At 40.0% G+C, this 17001-nt stretch overlaps 1 protein-coding gene across 10 annotated transcripts in view; it reads left to right on the top strand.

Annotated features, from left to right (window-relative positions):
- LOC105468526 (ectonucleotide pyrophosphatase/phosphodiesterase 2) overlaps positions 1-17001 on the top strand; it is a 118439-nt gene that overhangs the window by 92574 nt on the left and 8864 nt on the right. For 4 of the 10 annotated variants that reach the window (XM_011718744.3, XM_011718748.3, XM_011718750.2 and 1 more), the window contains 6 exons: positions 257-441; positions 2703-2754; positions 10633-10707; positions 12047-12183; positions 13852-13987; positions 14985-15062. In XM_011718744.3, coding sequence (XP_011717046.3) covers positions 257-441; positions 2703-2754; positions 10633-10707; positions 12047-12183; positions 13852-13987; positions 14985-15062 — 663 coding nt within the window. The remainder of the gene's footprint in view (positions 1-256; positions 442-2702; positions 2755-10632; positions 10708-12046; positions 12184-13851; positions 13988-14984; positions 15063-17001) is intronic. The other 6 variants (XM_011718746.3, XM_011718749.3, XM_011718752.2 and 3 more) reach the window with 3 other exon arrangements.

The following is a 17001-nucleotide window of genomic DNA, read 5'->3' on the forward strand; positions in this document are numbered from 1 at the left end:
TCTTTTGGGAATCTCTCTCTCTATTCATGGTCAAGCAATGAACTTGGCTATTTCAGAAAGCTGTGGCAAGATGTACTCAGTCCAGAATTGTTCAGGAGGTAAGGAGGGGGTGCCTGCCATCTACATTGGGTTTTGTCCAATTCTGATTTGTGTTCAGAGTTTTCAGACCCCATAGAAGGTGAAGGCTTTTAAACCTTACCATATCTCATCAAAAAGATGTAAGAAGCACCTGCCTCCTTTTCTTACTTTTCATTAGATCTCCTGGGATTGAAGCCAGCTCCTAATAATGGGACCCATGGAAGTTTGAATCATCTCCTGCGTACTAATACCTTCAGGCCAACCATGCCAGAGGAAGTTACCAGACCCAGTTATCCAGGGATTATGTACCTTCAGTCTGATTTTGACCTGGGCTGCACTTGTGATGATAAGGTAGAGCCAAAGGTAGAAATAATCTTTATGTTTATTATGGAGGAATGTGTTGGGTGGCTAACAGTACTGGTCAGTAGAACTTTCTGTGACAATGGACATGGTCTATAATTGTGCTGTCCAAAATGGTAGCTACTGGCTAGTGTGACTGAGGAACTAAATTTTTATTTTATTACTTTATAATTAAAGAGCCCTATGTGGCTTGTGGGTACCATATTGAAAAGAACAGGTATAGACCATGAAAAACAAAAAGTAGAATTCATGTTGCTAATCTGTGGAGTCACAGTTCTCAACCAAAATCTTTTTCTATTTTCTTCAACTGTGGATCACATGTCCATTAGTCATGGTCCCAATGGGAAACAGGTGGCCCATATAGAAGAGATTTTGAAAAAGAGTTTAGGCCTGGCGCAGTGGCTCATGCCTGTAATCCCAGCACTTTGGGAGGCCGAGGCAGGCGGATCACTTGAGGTCAGGAGTTCTAGACCAGCTTGGCCAACATCTATCTCTACTAAAAATACAAAACAATTAGCCAGGCACAGTGACGCACGCCTCTGATCCCAGCTACTCGGGAGGCTGAGGCGGGAGAATCACTTGAACCCAGGAGGCAGAGGTTGCAGTGAACTGGGATCGTGTCACTGCACTCCAGCCTGGGTGACAGAGCGAGACTCTATCTCAATAAAAAAGAAAAAAGGAAAAAAAGAGAAAGAGACTTTAAAGGAATTGTTTCAGTCATATTTAATGGGTAATTTACAAGGGCTGAGCAGCGAGATGGATAGAAGTCAATGAGGAGTGGTGAAGTGCCCTGGGGTTTGCGTGGTACCCTCCAAAGCTTGAAGGGTGAGGGGAAGGAGTAAATTTCCAGAATATGGAAAGAGAGCTGAATAGAAAGGAACCATTGTCTTTGGCCAATGAGTGCAGCTTGTGCATTGCAACCCAGCAGGGAGCACTCCCAGCAAGGGGAATACTACCCTCATCTTCCTCCCCTGTACTTCCTTTCACATGTTTCCCCTTGATAGCGCCCAACAGCGAGCCACAGGGCAAGTTTGCTCTTTGATGCCATCCCTAGAGGTCAGCCTCCCAGGACACAGAGCAGGGTGTGGGAGGGTGCAACAGGGATGTGGTAGTGGTGCTAACAGAGACTACTCCTGCATACTATGTTTGGACAGTTTTTCTTTTTTTCTTTTAGATGGAGTCTTGCTCCGTTGCCGAGGCTGGAGTGCAGTGGCGCGATCTCGGCTCACTGCAACATCCGCCTCCTGAGTTCAAGCGATTCTCCTGCCTCAGCCTCCAGAGTAGCTGGGATTACAGGCACCCACCATCACTCCCAGCTAATTTTTGTAGTTTTAGTAGAGACAGGGTTTCACCATGTTGGCCAGGCTGATCTTGAACTCCTGACCTCAGGTGATCTGCTTTCCTTGGCCTCCCAAAGTGCTGGGATTATAGGCGTGAGCCTCCATGCCCGGCAGTATATATCTATTAAATAATGTATTAAGTAATCTTTTGTATAGTTTCCTAAAATAACCTATACTATAGTTTTGCATGTTGTAAAATTTTAAAAAATATTCTTATATGTATCTTGCAATTATTTTATTTATCATTATGTTTTTGAGACATGTATATTAATACATGAAGTTTTAGCTCACTTATTTTTACCACTACTACAGTGGTTAATGTTTAATTGTATAAATATACCATAAGAATTTTTTTTTCATTTTCCTACTTAAGAACATTTAGTAATTTGCACACATTAGCTCTTACAACGATGTTACCACAGACATTACTGGAAATGTCTTCTTGTACACATAGGCTAGGATATATAGTGAAGGGTAGAGTTGCTGACTCATGATGTTTCAGAATTGCTGAGTCATTACTTTTTAGCTTTGGTGAAAAGTGATTTCATAAGTTAGTTTGGGAATCACTTCAGTGTGCCTAGAGATTAATCTGAAACATTTAGGCATTATCCTAATGAACATACATACATATGCCCAAAGCATCATCAGTACCGACATGGGAAATTGGCACCGTGATTATCCATAGTTTTAAGGAAAGGAAACAGAGATTGAAGAAGGTGCTTACAAACGTAGAACTGCTAGAAGTGGAGCCCAGAATGTCAGTTTGAGAGAAAAGAGTAATTCCTCAAAAGAATGTATGACACAGATGGAGTTTAGAGTTCGCTTTTGAATTTAGCAGGGTGCTAAGTAGACAGCAGGGCATAGGAGAGAAAGAACATTTCTGATTTGCTTTCTTTTTTCCTTAACTGGTTTTCACACATGAAGAACAAGTTGGATGAACTCAACAAACGACTTCATACGAAAGGGTCTACAGAAGGTAAGGGGTTGATGCAAAACAATCAGATAAGGTTTTTCTAGTTTTCAAAAATCTAAGAGGCTTCTTATTTACATTATAGTGTAAGCACGATACTGTTTAAAATTAAAATTTATATTGCAAAGTGACTTTTATACCTGTCTGGCAAAGGATATTGGTTTATTCCATGTACACAGGATGCCAGCTGTGTAATAGAAAAATTCCAATAGCTTTTCTCCCCCTTCAATAGCTTTCAAGCCCTCTGAAAAATACACAAGCGGTTTGTATCTGATGGGTCCTAAGTTAAGGTGCTATGGGGCACTCCTCTAAAGGGAATGATAGTCACAATGATAAATAATAGCAGCTGGTGCCCATCCCGAAACGATCTACCTCAAGAGTCAGTGTGTATATTGTGAAAGGGAGAGATACACAGAAGGAATCAAATCAGAACTCCCTCCCACATGAAAGATCATCTCGAGCCCTAACTCTTACTTTATGTACAGTGATAACAAGCACATATTAGTGAACTTTTGCAAGCTTATGATATGACCAAAAAAAAGCAAAACAAAACCCAGTGACTTTAAAATGGTTTCTTGCTCCCATTTTACATTTTAGTATGCTGGCTGTAGGCCAAGGGCAGCTTTGCCCCATGTGTGTTCTTTATTCTGGAATCCAGGCTGAAGGAGTAGCCTCCATCAGAGACATGTCTTGCTCTTGGCAGAGGGAAAAGAGTGGCAGAACTGTGCACTGGGTCTCAGTGCTTCTGCTTTTATGAGGTATATGTCACTCCATTCACAGTTTGCTGGCCAAAGCTGAGCACATGAAACCAATGGTGTAGGGAAGTGTATTTTTTCCATGGGGACTCTATCCTGCAAGTCATATGGCAATGGGTGGCGGCAGTAAATAATGAGGAACAAGAACACAATCTACCATGCAGTCTCTTTTTATCTGATTGTGAAGTTTCACAAAATTGGAGGAAAATAGAAGGGGAGCGGAAGCCTCCTATACATGTTACTAGAGTAGATGGGACAGCATGTTGAAACAGCCAGGAAATGACTAAAAGTGTATGTAAAATGCAGAAAGAACTCAAGCATAGCAGCCACAAGTCGTGCAGCAAAGATGCACATGGTCAAATTCTCCTGAGAACATCGCTTGGGTTATTAGCTTACATGTGGTTCTGTTTATCATATACGCTCTTTCCAATCTGATTAAGTAGAGTTGAGGAAACCAGTAGAAGATTTGATTTACTTGACTTATTTTTCCTCTTTTAAAGATCTTCATCTGCCTCCTTCTTCCTTTTCTGTATCTCCATCCCACTTCTCCCTTTGATCACAGAACACACAGACTCTGGCATAGAACTGAATGAACCTCACTTTGAAGATAGGCCATTGTTGGTGGAAGGCACACAAATCCTTCACAAACTCTACAAGTGATTTGCAATGTTTGACACCTAACTTCTAGTGGACTAGAGTGTCATTATAATTAGAACAATTAGAACATTGCTAGAGTCGAAAGATGGGGAGTCTCATGATTCAAGTTTTTCAGATATTTAGTTGCCAAGGCAGAGAAATACTACTCAGATGTTTCTCTTCTAAAAGTCTGTAATGACATTAATTATGGTAACTTCTATTGGACTCCCATGATTTTGCTGATTCAAAGTCTGACTGTTCATGGTACTAAAGCATTTCTGCCTGAGAAAAACATTCCTGCATTTAATTTGTTGGTGGGTGGCAGTGTCCTCATGTGACAAAACCAGTCTCACAATTCGGTATAAACAATGACTGCAGCTGGGCACAGTGGCTCACGCCTGTAATCGCAGCACTCTGGGAGGCTGAGGCAGGCAGATTACCCGAGGTCAGGAGTTCCAGACCAGCCTGGCCAACATGGTGAAACCCCATCTCTACTAAAAATACAAAAATTATCTGGGCGGTAGTGGCGTGCGCCCAGCTACGTGGGAGGCTGAGGCAGGAGAATTGCTTGAACCTGGGAGGCAGAGGTTGCAGTGAGCCGAGATCGCACCACTGCACTGCAACCTGGATGACAGAGGGAGACTCTGTCTCACAAACAAACAAACAAACAAAACACATAATCACCTCAAACTTTAGAGCATAAAAATACGAGACATCTTCTTAGTGAATCACTGACTCTCAGGGCTGTAAGGAGGGATTATAGTTAGGAAGGTTATATCTCCATTGCTCTGCTCCGAGTGGAACATGAGTTTCTTACTTATATCACTGAAGTGTCTTTTTCTACCACGGAAGCTTAAAGTTTATGTATTTTCATGGAAACAAGCCCTCGTGGATTCGTTCAGCAAGCATTTGTTGAATCCTGACACTGGGCTGGCACTGGTTACTCTGACGCAACTGTACCACTTTTAGTTTCTAATTCATGGCTTCAAAGTGGTGGCATAAAATATTGAGGGGAAATCTAGAATAGCACAGGTTATTCTAAATCTGCTCATAGCCTAGTGGCAACAGCCTTTCATGATACAAGAGCATCTTCAAAAGTATTTGTCTTATTATGTGCAATGCATTTGCTTGCTTAGAGGCTGGAATGTGTATAAACCTCAATGCTCTTTCTCCTGTTGCTCTTTCTCTCTCTCTTTGTCTCTTGGGCTTTGTCCCCTTTTGGGCTCTATCTCGGTCGTTTCTTCAGTGGCAAAGGGACGTTTTCTTGGTCTGAGTTCTTTCGGACCTTTATGATGTTTCCTGTGTTATAAATTTGGCCTCCTATTTAAAATGTTCAGTGTCTGCCCTACTGGAGGAGATCTTTGTGAATGTGAACACCATGTGTGTGAGCGCATGTGTGTATGTTCAGGGGAATTACTTCCCCTTTCTAGGTACCTTTGAATACATATCAAGGCTTTTAAAGTAGTTTGTAAACCTAAACTTCTATGTAGCTGTAAAGTTGTACTATTTTTATTATTAGTTTTTTAAAACACAGATGTAAGTAGTTGATATTTTTCAGAATACGTCATGTGCTATACACACTTCACCTATAACATTTATATGTGGCTGTTTTAATGTCATATGCTGTAAAATCACTCATACATCTGTACAAAATACATGAGTAAAAGCTGAACGTTCCAATAGTGAAACAATTACGGGGATATCTGTGATAAAAAAAAAAAAAGAGGTGTATTAAACTAATCTTGGGCAATATTTTGCTATAAATATTTAAACTGATGGAATCAAATCCTTTACTAAAATAAAGAGAAAGAAAAATGTAATCCTCAAAAATGGCAATCTCAGCTGCTTGCCAAACTTTAATATTTCTAGATATGTGGTAGACTTCAGATCTTAATTGTGTGCCTGTTGTTATTTCTGGATCTCATATACCTTATGTCTTGGCAGACTTTCCATGCAGCAAAAACTCATTTCCTTGTGGCATTGAATCCATGGATGAATGAATGAATGAAAAGAAAATTTAAAAAATCTCTTGTAGCAAGAAATTCTGGCACTATAGCCAAGTATAATTTTCACTGCAAGAATATTTGCACCATTTATTTTCACCTTAGTCTTTTCTCTATTTACATTGCTATAAAAAAGTGTCACATTTTCTTAGGTTAGCACTCACCATCATCTTTGTGAAAAAGGAATTAAAAATAATTTTAACACCTATGTACACTTGGCTCCTTATCACACACAATGAGAAGTTAGTTTGGATAGGAAAATGACTTAAACACAGCTGGACCCAGTGGCTCACACCTGTAATCCCAGGACTTTGGGAGGCCGAGGTGGGCGGATCACCTGAGGTCAAGAGTTCAAAACCAACCTCACCAATATGGTGAAACTCCATCTCTACTAAAATTACAAAGATTAGCTGGGCATCGTGGCATCCACCTGTAATCCCAGCTACCAAGGAGACTGAGGCAGGAGAATCGCTTGAACCCAGGAGGTGGAGGTTGCAGTGAGTCGAGATCTCGCCTTTGCCCTCCAGCCTGGGCAACAAAAGCGAAACTCCGTTTCAAAAAAGAAAAAGAAAATTGACTTAAACACTAGTAATTCTTGTTAACTTTAAAGCAGAGTCCTGAATATGGCTACAGGGGGAGCATCTTCTTTAGCTTTTGTCAATTCTGGAATGTTTCTCATTTGTGTTATTTCTTTGGAGATATTGGTTGTTCTAGAGAAAGAAGGAGATAGCACTCACTCGTGTTTCTGAGTGTCTGTGTCTGCGTGTGTTATCTGTGTGTTTTTGGGAATACTTGGAAGAAATCAATACATAGTAATTGTTTTTTGTTTATAGTAGAATTCAAGATGAATTTGATGGTAGATTGAATTTTAACAACTTTTACCTAGCAATATTCTTTGCCAGTATTGAGGTAGAGCACATACCCTTTACTAAACAGTACAACTGCATCTGCTACAACTGCAGCTACTTTGAGTTAAGACTAAACAAGGCACTTTACATATTTTGCCTGTAAACAGTGCAACATTCCAGGGAGATATAAAGCTTTGGGAGATTAAGTTACAGAGTACCAGAACTATAAAGAGCTGAGATTAGATTTGAACGCAGTTTTATAGGGCACTGAAGCCCATGTGCTTTCATCTGAAAATGCTTCTTATTCTAAGAGTGGGAACAAAGGGAATATGTCAAAAGGAAATTTTGTTTTTCATGTACATTTTGTAGCCTGAGTAGAGAGACTTTTTGCTTAACAAAAAAAGTTGTATGTCAAAGTTTGGAAGTTGCTTCTCAAATACTAGATGCTTTGACAGAAACTACTGTCCTCATTAGCTTCTCAGTGGGCATTACTCGGGCAGGGCTCATGCTTGGGAGTAGTTGGATCTTCATTCCCGCATACTCTCCATAAAAAAACCCAGCAGCCAGCACCCAACTGGAGACCACCCAAAAGGCCAAGCAGAAGAATAATGGCCCAGCAGGGTGGAGGCCTAGGATTCTAGTGCTGCTATGCAGCTGAATTATTTTGTGCAAATCATAAACCTCCAGTTCCTTCATCAGTAAGCTGGAGATGATACTATTGATCTGCCCAGTGTACCTTTCAGGGTAACATTAGACAGGTCATACGTAGAAAGCCAAGATTTTAAAAAGTACTTATCATTAACTTATCAACAAGTGTTTGCCAGGTGGATATTATGTGATTGGCATTGTTGGACATGGAAGATACAGTGGTGAGTAAAACAGATGAAGTCCCTGTCCTCATAAAGTTATTGTTCTGTTGTAGGATTTATCTGGTTGATACGTTACAGCATAATGTTTTCAAGGTTGGGGTAAGAAAGAACAGGGCACTAAAGAGAGGCCTTGAATCAAATCTCAGAGGAGGTTGAAATGGCAGCAAATGATAATAGGCACTTGTAAGGCAAAGGAGAAAGTACGCAGGAAAAGGAAAGATCTTGGGTAGAGATTTTGTGGTAAGATTTAAGAGCACATTATTGTGGGAGTGAATGTTTTAAAAAAACAAAAAAGAGGAGAGATTTTCATGTGGCTCTCAAGACAGCCTGCTCATCTGTGGGAATCTGAATCAGGAAGCTGAGGAGGGAACAGGAACACAAACTCCAGCCTCTACGACTCAAATTTGGAAGACAAAAAGAATGAGTGCTGGGGAAGTCCACACCACTTAAAAAGATTGGCCTCACAGTATTTTGCCAACTGTGGTATCTGGAGGAGAACCTTGGCGTGTACCAAAACTGCCAAAGACACTATTGTAAACAGGGAACTGGGGTGTGGAATGAAGGCTTGGTCTGGAATTCCACGACAGGCATTCCCAGCCTGGGAAGACCAGGTTATACTAGATCCACGTCAAGAAATCCCGGAAACATATTGCAAAAGCAGAGGCTTGCAGGCTAGTCTCCAGGGTTGCTGGTCTCGAGATACAGATCTCAATGTATGCCGAGAACAAGATTCAAGTACATTTTGTGGCCTGAGTAGAGAGACTTCCGGCTCAACAAAAATGCAATGGGTGGCTCCCCCAAGATGTCATAAAGACTAGGAATGACTCTGAACCTGTGATTCTTTGATACTTAACTGAAAAAATAAAATGTAAATTTTGATTCTGGACCTTAAAATGGGTGTTTCTTACTGCAGAGATTATTTCCCCCTCTTTCTTAGATGAAACTATTAAGCTCCAGGAAGATCCAAGTAGACTTTTTGGGTCATTGGAGACCTTGGATGGATTTTTAGGAGGCTGTAAAAACCACTGTACTTTTTCCCCTTATTATGCTATTTTTGCTCAGTAATAATTGAGAAAAAAGCAGTCAGATAGTGATACTTTTGTGTTACAGCTGTGTGCCAAAACTTGCAGTTATGACAATAGCTTGGAAGCTATGGAGCTATGGAACCCAAATTTCTTTTTTTTTTGAGACAGAGAGTCTTGCACTGTCGCCCAGGCTGGAGTGCAGTGGCACAATCTTGGCTCACTGCAACCTCCGCCTCCCAGGTTCAAGCAATTCTGCCCCAGCCTCCCAAGTAGCTGGGATTATAAGCGCGTGCCACCACGCCTGGCTAATTTTTGTATTTTCAGTAGAGACAGGGTTTCACCATGTTGGCCAGGCTGGTCTCAAACTCCTGACCTCAGGTGATCCACCCAATTCAGCCTCCCAAAGTGCTAGACTTATAGGTGTGAGCCACTGCACCTGGCCAGAACCCAAATTTCTGAAGCAAGTTGAATCTATATATGTAGAGCAGTACAGTGAGTAGAGATGGAGAAGCTTTATTGAGGAAACTTTTCAGGAGAAAATGAATCTTTTTTTTTTTTTTGAGACAGAGCCTCGCTCTGTCACCCAGGCTGGAGTGCAGTGGCACAACCTTGGCTAATTGCATCCTCCACCTCCTGGGTTCAAGCGATTCTCCTGTCTCAGACTCCCGAGTAGCTAGGATTACAGGTGCGTGCCACCGTGCCTGGCTAATTTTTGTATTTTTTGTAGAGACAGGGTTTTGCCATGTTGGCCAGCTAGTCTCAAACTCCTGGCCTTAGGCAATCCACCCGCCTTGGCCTCCCAAAGTGCTGTGATTACAGACATGAGTCACTATGCCCAGCAGAGAAAATGAATCTTAAGATATCTCTACCCATCTTGGCCCCCTTGCCGTTTCCTCTTCATGTCTCTTCCATGAGGGCTGAATATTTGTCATACACTTTTGAAAGTGAAAGGGGACACTATTAACAATTATACTAGGGCAACAGGCGTAAAACTGGAATATGGGGCCAGCCTGGTTTAACTTCATGTGCTCCATAAAGGACTTTATTGATGCCACCTCCACCCCATTTCCAGTATTCGTCATCCTCTGCTTTCCCATCACACTCTGTAACTATCTTTGATATGGTGCAGACCACACGGCATCTATTATTTGTGCCATGTTTGTCTCTCCCATTGACTCGTGAACTCTTTGAGGGTAAGAGCTCTATCTTAATCATCTTTGCCCAGTACCTCCGTTCTACAACCCAACGTCTGGCACAACCAAGGTCTGGCACAACCAAGGTCTGGCACAACCAAGGTGCTCAATGTTTGATGAGGAAGAATAATCGATAAATTTGGAAGGAAACAGGTGACAGACTGGGCAAAGACTGGAGAAGTTATTTCTGGTAGAGAGAAAGGAAATAGCATATATGATAGTGTAATGTTGCTAACAACAATTGTGAAGAGAGTGTTGCAAATATATTAGCCTTTGTGGAATAGAGTGTCACATTGACTGCTTAGAAATGAGGAGAATTTAGAGGAAGAGCCAGAATTAGTGGAGACTATAGATTGTCCAAGAGTCTTGTTTGGTGGTTGCTCTAGGGATGGGTATTGCATATGGGAACATGGCTGCTATTTTATTGTCCCCTAATGGAATAGATTAGACACCAAGCTTGAATTTGAGTTTGGAGGACTGTGTGTGGTAACCATGAAAACTTAAATGATAAAAAGAGAATAGCTTCTCAAAGAATTTTGATACTTCTGCTTCCAGCTGAAACCAGGAAATTCAGAGGCAGCAGAAATGAAAACAAGGAAAACATTAATGGAAATTTTGAACCTAGAAAAGGTTTGGTTTGAGTTTTGAAGGAAAGTCTGGGTTGTTTTACTGCCCCTAAGTACTACTGTTACGATTTGCTGGCGTTTTATTTGTTTATTATATTTCATTTATTTAATATTGTCAGATTATGTTCTAATCCTTAGGGGTGGGTCCCCAAATTTGGCAGCTTAACTAAGGCTTCTACATTTACTGCAATGCTGGAGCAGCCAAACTAGCCAGAACAGGCTTGTGTTGTAATAGCGTGGGCCGCTTTGTCTCAAATTCGCAGTTGTACTTGGGAGGGTCTTGCAAAAATTCTACGAAGAGTTTTCTCCATTACTTGCATAGAATGGTAAGACTTTAATTAAAGCAACATGTATACATTATTTAATAAGTGTTTTTCAGAACTGATTTTCTCTAGTAGAAAAAGTAGTACAAGAAATTTTTGTAAAATTTATCACTTAAGGAATTGTGAATTGCCTAAGCCTCAATCTCTAAATATTTTGGTCTGTAGGGCCCCAAATTTCCAAGAATCTATGGAAGTTTTGACTTTAGCCTATCCAAAGTGGGCAGATCAAGCTCCAGGTATTTATTGCAGAGTGTGGAATGAAGATTTGTATACTGAACTCTCATCTCGTCTTCTGCAAAGAGTGAAGCTTCAGACCTTTTTCCCTAAGAAGAGAGCTTTCCTTTGGAGGTCTGAATCTGCACTGGGGGTCTTAACTGAGTTCTTTGGTAACTGATGAACTTCCCTCTTCTGTACTTAGAAGACCCTCTTGAATGCCCACTTATTTTATCTATACATGTTCCTTTAAGTCCTTACCTAAAGAGTTTTCCTCTGTATGACAAAGCTGCTTACTTTAAATGCTCATTACTACTCACTTTTTGTGCTGAAGGAATGCATCTTTGAGTTGCAGTACGCATATAATGATCAACGTGTGCCTTCTTCTTAATTAAATCATTGATGAACCCGATAAGCCTCTTCAGGGGTCAAAATAATTAATTCTACAAAAATCCAATCCTATTGGCTTTCCATTCAGCTGAATCATTTCAAAATGTATTACATAATGTTTCCTTTCTGTTCAAATTGTAAATTTGAACTAAAATTTAGTTCAGCTAAAAAAAGCATTACGTAAATACAGCATTTACATTATGGTTTTGATAACTGTAAGGCTTGACCCATGCTTAGGTGATCAGATAATCCACAAAAATGTTAGGAAAACTAACTTGATTAAATTAAGGAGAAGGTTCTATATTATTAATAAGTAAGCTAGCACATTTTAGGGAACTTGACTCTTCCAGTATTTCTTTAACGTTTGATGTAAAATTTAATACACATCTAACACAGTTTATTTTTTTTCTTTCTTAGAGAGACACCTCCTCTACGGGCGGCCTGCAGTGCTTTATCGGACTAGATATGATATCTTATATCACACTGACTTTGAAAGTGGTTATAGTGAAATATTCCTAATGCCACTCTGGACATCATATACTGTTTCCAAACAGGTCGTTGAGAACATTGGATTTTATATTCTTCATTTTATTATATTCCTCACGTTAATACAATGATTCCTTGCTTAACAGAATTTTGTCTTAGAAAATATTTTATTTTTTCTTAATGAGAGAAATCCTATGTTGGATTTATTGTCAGATATTTTGAATTAGTCTTTATTCCGTGTTCTGGTAATTGCATGGGAATATGTTAAACATTGAAGGGAGATCACTCATTCTTTTATTTTCTCTTACTCTGCCTAAGTCATTGCCCAATAGTTACGGAAACCGCCAAGGTTTGTTTATTTATTTTAATAGACCTTATTTTTTAAGAGCATATTTTATTTCCCAGCAAGATTGAGTGGAAAGTGCAGAGTTCCCACATATTCACCCACCCCGCTCCAACCTCCCCCACTATCAGCATCTGTTTTTTTTTTTTTTTTTTTTTAAATTTTTTGAGACCCACTCTTGCTACGTCTCCAAGGCTGGAGTGCAGTGGCAGGATCTTAGCTCACTGCAACCTCCGCCTCCTAGGTTCAAGCGATTCTCCTGTCTCAGTCTCCCAAGTAGCTGGAATTACAGATGCACACCACCACATCTGGCTAATTTTTGTATTTTTAGTAGAGATGGGGTTTTGCCATGTTGGTCAGGCTGGTCTCAAACTCCTGACCTCAGGTGATCTGTCTACCTTGGCCTCCCAAAGTGCTGGGACAGTGCAATAGTCTTTTTAGAGTGCTGAAAGAAAAAGCTATAAAAACAGAATTCTAGACCATCAAGAATTTTTATTTATTTATTTTTTTTGAGACAATCTCGCTCTGTCACCCAGGCTGGAGTGCAATGGTTTGATCTTGGCTCATTGCAACCTCTACCTCCAAGGTGCAAGCACTTGTCCTGCCTCAGCCTCCTGCGTAGCTGGGATTACAGGTGTGTGCCACTATGCCTGGCTGCTTTTTGTATTTTTTAGTAGAGACAAGGTTTCACCATGTTGGCCAGGCTGGTCTTGAACTTCTGCCCTCAGGTGATCGCCCACCTCAGCCTCCCAAAGTGCTGGGATTACAGGTGTGAGCCATCACACTTGGCCCTGGTTTGTTTTTTAATAAAAGTTTTATGTTGGGGGTTTCAGTTTTGATGAAGATGAGATAAATAGGTATATATCAGGAATTAGAAAATGTTACTTGGCAGTTGAAGCATATTTTAAATTTTTTAATACAAAGGAGGAGAACACTTCTAGTGCCCCAAACACAATTTGTTGTTTATTTGTACTGTGTACACATATGTATGTTTTTGTACATTCTATACACACGCAAATACATACATATAGATACATGGTCTATTTAGAGGAGATATGTCTATATTGTTTCTAAGAGGGTTATTTTATAAGTTATCTTTGATGAGATTCTATTTATTATTTCAACAGTGGGATTTCTGCTTTATGTTCTGCTTTCTATATTGTTTTACTTAAGACTGATAAAGAGTTCTGTTGATTAAAAAAATTTGAAAATTTGTGACTTACGGTACTTAAAATTAAGAACTTTTAAAAAGAAGTCAGACTATCAAATATAAAAAATTTAAAAAGGAGTCCGACTGTCAGAATACAAGCTATAGGAGAAGCCAGAGGGGTTTTGATTTCGGCTGCTCATAACAGAGCCACGGCATTGCTGAGTGCCTCTGACTCCCGTGCAGGCTGAGGTTTCCGGCATTCCTGACCATCTGACCAGTTGCGTCCGGCCTGATGTCCGTGTTTCTCCAAGTTTCAGTCAGAACTGTTTGGCCTACAAAAATGATAAGCAGATGTCCTATGGATTCCTCTTTCCTCCTTGTAAGTTACAGAGTATCAAGATCTGATGCCTTTAGAGGGATGTCACATTGTGCAATCTTGGTATTTAGAATTTCTGTGGCTTGGGTTTTCTTCAAGAGAGGGTGCTCAAAAGATTATATAAATGAACTTTTATGGGATCCTTCCAAAATCAGCCGAAAAGTGACTCGCTTTCAAAAAATCTAATTCTCCAGGGCAATTCTAATGTGCAAGGGAATCTTCTGTGTCCCCGCCTTACATTTTTAAGTGAGAATCTGAAAAGGAAACAGTGAATCATTAAGACACCAGTCCTTTATGTAATACTGTAGAGGGGATCTCTTAAGATTACCTGAGGCCAGGTGTGAGCCAACACTGAAATCCCAAAGTAATCCCAGCACTTTGGGAGGCCGAGGTGGGAGGATTGCTTGAGTCCAGGAGTCTGAGATAAGCCTGGACAACATAGCAAGACCTTGTCTCTACAAAAAATTTAAAAATAAAAATTAGCTGAGCTGGTAGCACACGCCAGTAGTCCCTGATACTGTGGAGGCTGAGGTGGGAGGATCCCTTAAATCTGGGAGATTGAGGCTACAGTGAGCTGTGATCAGGCCACTGCACTTCACCGTGGGTGACAGAGCAAGATTCCATATTTAAAAAAAAAAAAAAATCTGAAGCCCTTAAACCATCTCTCATTACCTTGATGATTTTTTTTTTAAGTCTAAATGGCACTGATGAAATCAAGGAGTTATTTTACATAATGTTGGTAGACTCAAGAAGTAGATAGTAAGAAAAAAACATTGCAAATGGCTTTTGGGAGAGAGCTATTGAGTGAAGAAGAGACTGAGTGGGAGGGGAGTAAGGAGATGTTGTATAAGGCAGTTAGGAGTAGGAATAAAGGAGTAGATTCATTTCTTCATGTTGTTTGGACCATTTAAGAAAATGCTTGCTCCCTTCCCCCCGCTTTTTTTTTAACTGATGTAGATTTTGGTAAGCAATGTATACTATTTGTTTTCCTAATGTTTAGATCTGAGCTCTTCACCTGAGGCTAAATATGATGCATTCCTTGTAACCAATATGGTTCCAATGTATCCTGCTTTCAAACGTAAGTCCAATATTCACCGAATACACTGCTATTTATGAAAATAAATATTTCTAAATTTACCCCTTACCTTTTCTACCTCTGTTAATTTTAATAAGAATACTTTTCATGTGTTTAACCTTTATAATTTTTGAGGACCTTTCATGTAAACTTTCTACTGTTGATTCAAAATTTGAATCTGTGAGGAAGGTTGGCTGGTAGTTTATCCCTGGTTTATAATTAAGAAATTGATATCACAGAAAGTGACCACAGGTCATGCATGGTAGAAAGTGAACTAACTCAAGTTTGTGTTTTTCTTCTCATCTGGTTGTTATTTTTATTTCAATGCTTCTTATTTTAATGTTAAAAAGGATCTTCACTATATTCTGAAGGCCACTTGATATTTAACAGCATCTATATTTATTTGTGAGCATTACAGTAAAAGCCAGTAGCACCTCTTCCTCTTGGGGTGATGACACATTCTGAATGTTGGCCCTGAAACCCAGCAAGAGCCAAAAAGGTCTTCTGAATCATCAGAGTGTTTATTTCAGATGATTTTAGTCCTGTACCAATTATTTTATTTCAACATTTGTAATTTCTTTGTACCTGACATAAATATTTCCTGATGCTAGTGAAGTCAAGAATTGTATAGGCACAATGAGCTCGGGCCCAAAAAGCCAAGTTCCTGGAGTGTGACCACAGGCTGTGTGATCATAGACATGTCATTAAACCTCTCATTTGTAAAATTAAGAGATATAATTGCATGACCTCTAAGGTTTATATGGATTTCTGACTTAATTATCCAATGGCGAAAGCACTGCATTTTTTGTTTCTGTTAAATATTCATCTATGTCTCCATCCATCATTCATCTATCCATCCATCCATCCATCCATTCATCCATCCATCCATCCACCCATCCTTTTATCTATCCATGTGTTCAAAGATAGAGTAAGCATTATGAAGTAGCTTTTACCACCTTTCGGTACATTTGCAGTGAACGGAACTTACATCGTTATGGGAAAGGTAGGAAAAGGAAGCACCTCTATGTGCTTCCACTTGATGGAGGAGATTCAGGCTGTGTTACAGATCTCTCTGGGCCGAAAGGGAGTCTCAAAATAGGAATGGGTGATTGCGGAGTGTCAGCTACAGTGGCGGGCCTCCGCAGCTTAACATTGGTGAAAAGGGCCACACGGTTTAGAGAAGAAAATGTTTATTTGATGTCCTAGTGAGTAAATGAAGGTTTATTCAAAGATAGAATTTATTGCTTATGAGTGAAAAATTAAAGTATGCTTTTAAAAGGTTTCTTGGTTTATTCTCAGACCCAACTGAGAAGCATTTCAGAAACTCACATAGTTACATTTATCACAATATTACACAGAATGCAGCTTCATTTAATTTCCGCAAATCAGGGTTCCCTGGATTTCTTTATTCTTTATTGCTGTGTTTTCTTGACCAAATGGAAATGGTAATCAAGGCAACACACGGTACCACCCTGAGGCTGGTGTGGAAAAGGCCTTTCACAGAGAGCTTGCTGTTCTTCATGAGGGGATTGGTTTTTTCACATGCCACATTTCTGCGGGCCTGGCCTTTTGACTGTTCTCATTGTTGTTTCTTTCCTTCTCTCCCTCTCCGTCTTTTCTTAATGCTTAAGTTAACATTTGAAATAACCTTTCTTACTGTCTGGCTTCTTTCTCGACTACAAATAATTATCTAAGGTATTTTGGCTCTTGTGGGCTGCTCTGTCTTTCAGAGTTTCAGAAGGCATGAAGAGCAATTGAATCACTATAAGAAGGATGGCCAGGTGCTTTTTAATAAGGGGAGGGAAGAGGGGTTAACAGCCAGAAGCTCCTGACCCCCATGTTGAAGACAGCATGGCAAATTTGATCTAATATTTCAGAACCAACCCATTGCTTGCCTGTCCTGTCTTCTTCTGTTATTCTCTTGTTTTTCTCCGTTTCCATT

The sequence above is a fragment of the Macaca nemestrina genome, chromosome 8 (genome assembly GCF_043159975.1).
Source record: "Macaca nemestrina isolate mMacNem1 chromosome 8, mMacNem.hap1, whole genome shotgun sequence".
Lineage (NCBI taxonomy): Eukaryota > Metazoa > Chordata > Mammalia > Primates > Cercopithecidae > Macaca > Macaca nemestrina.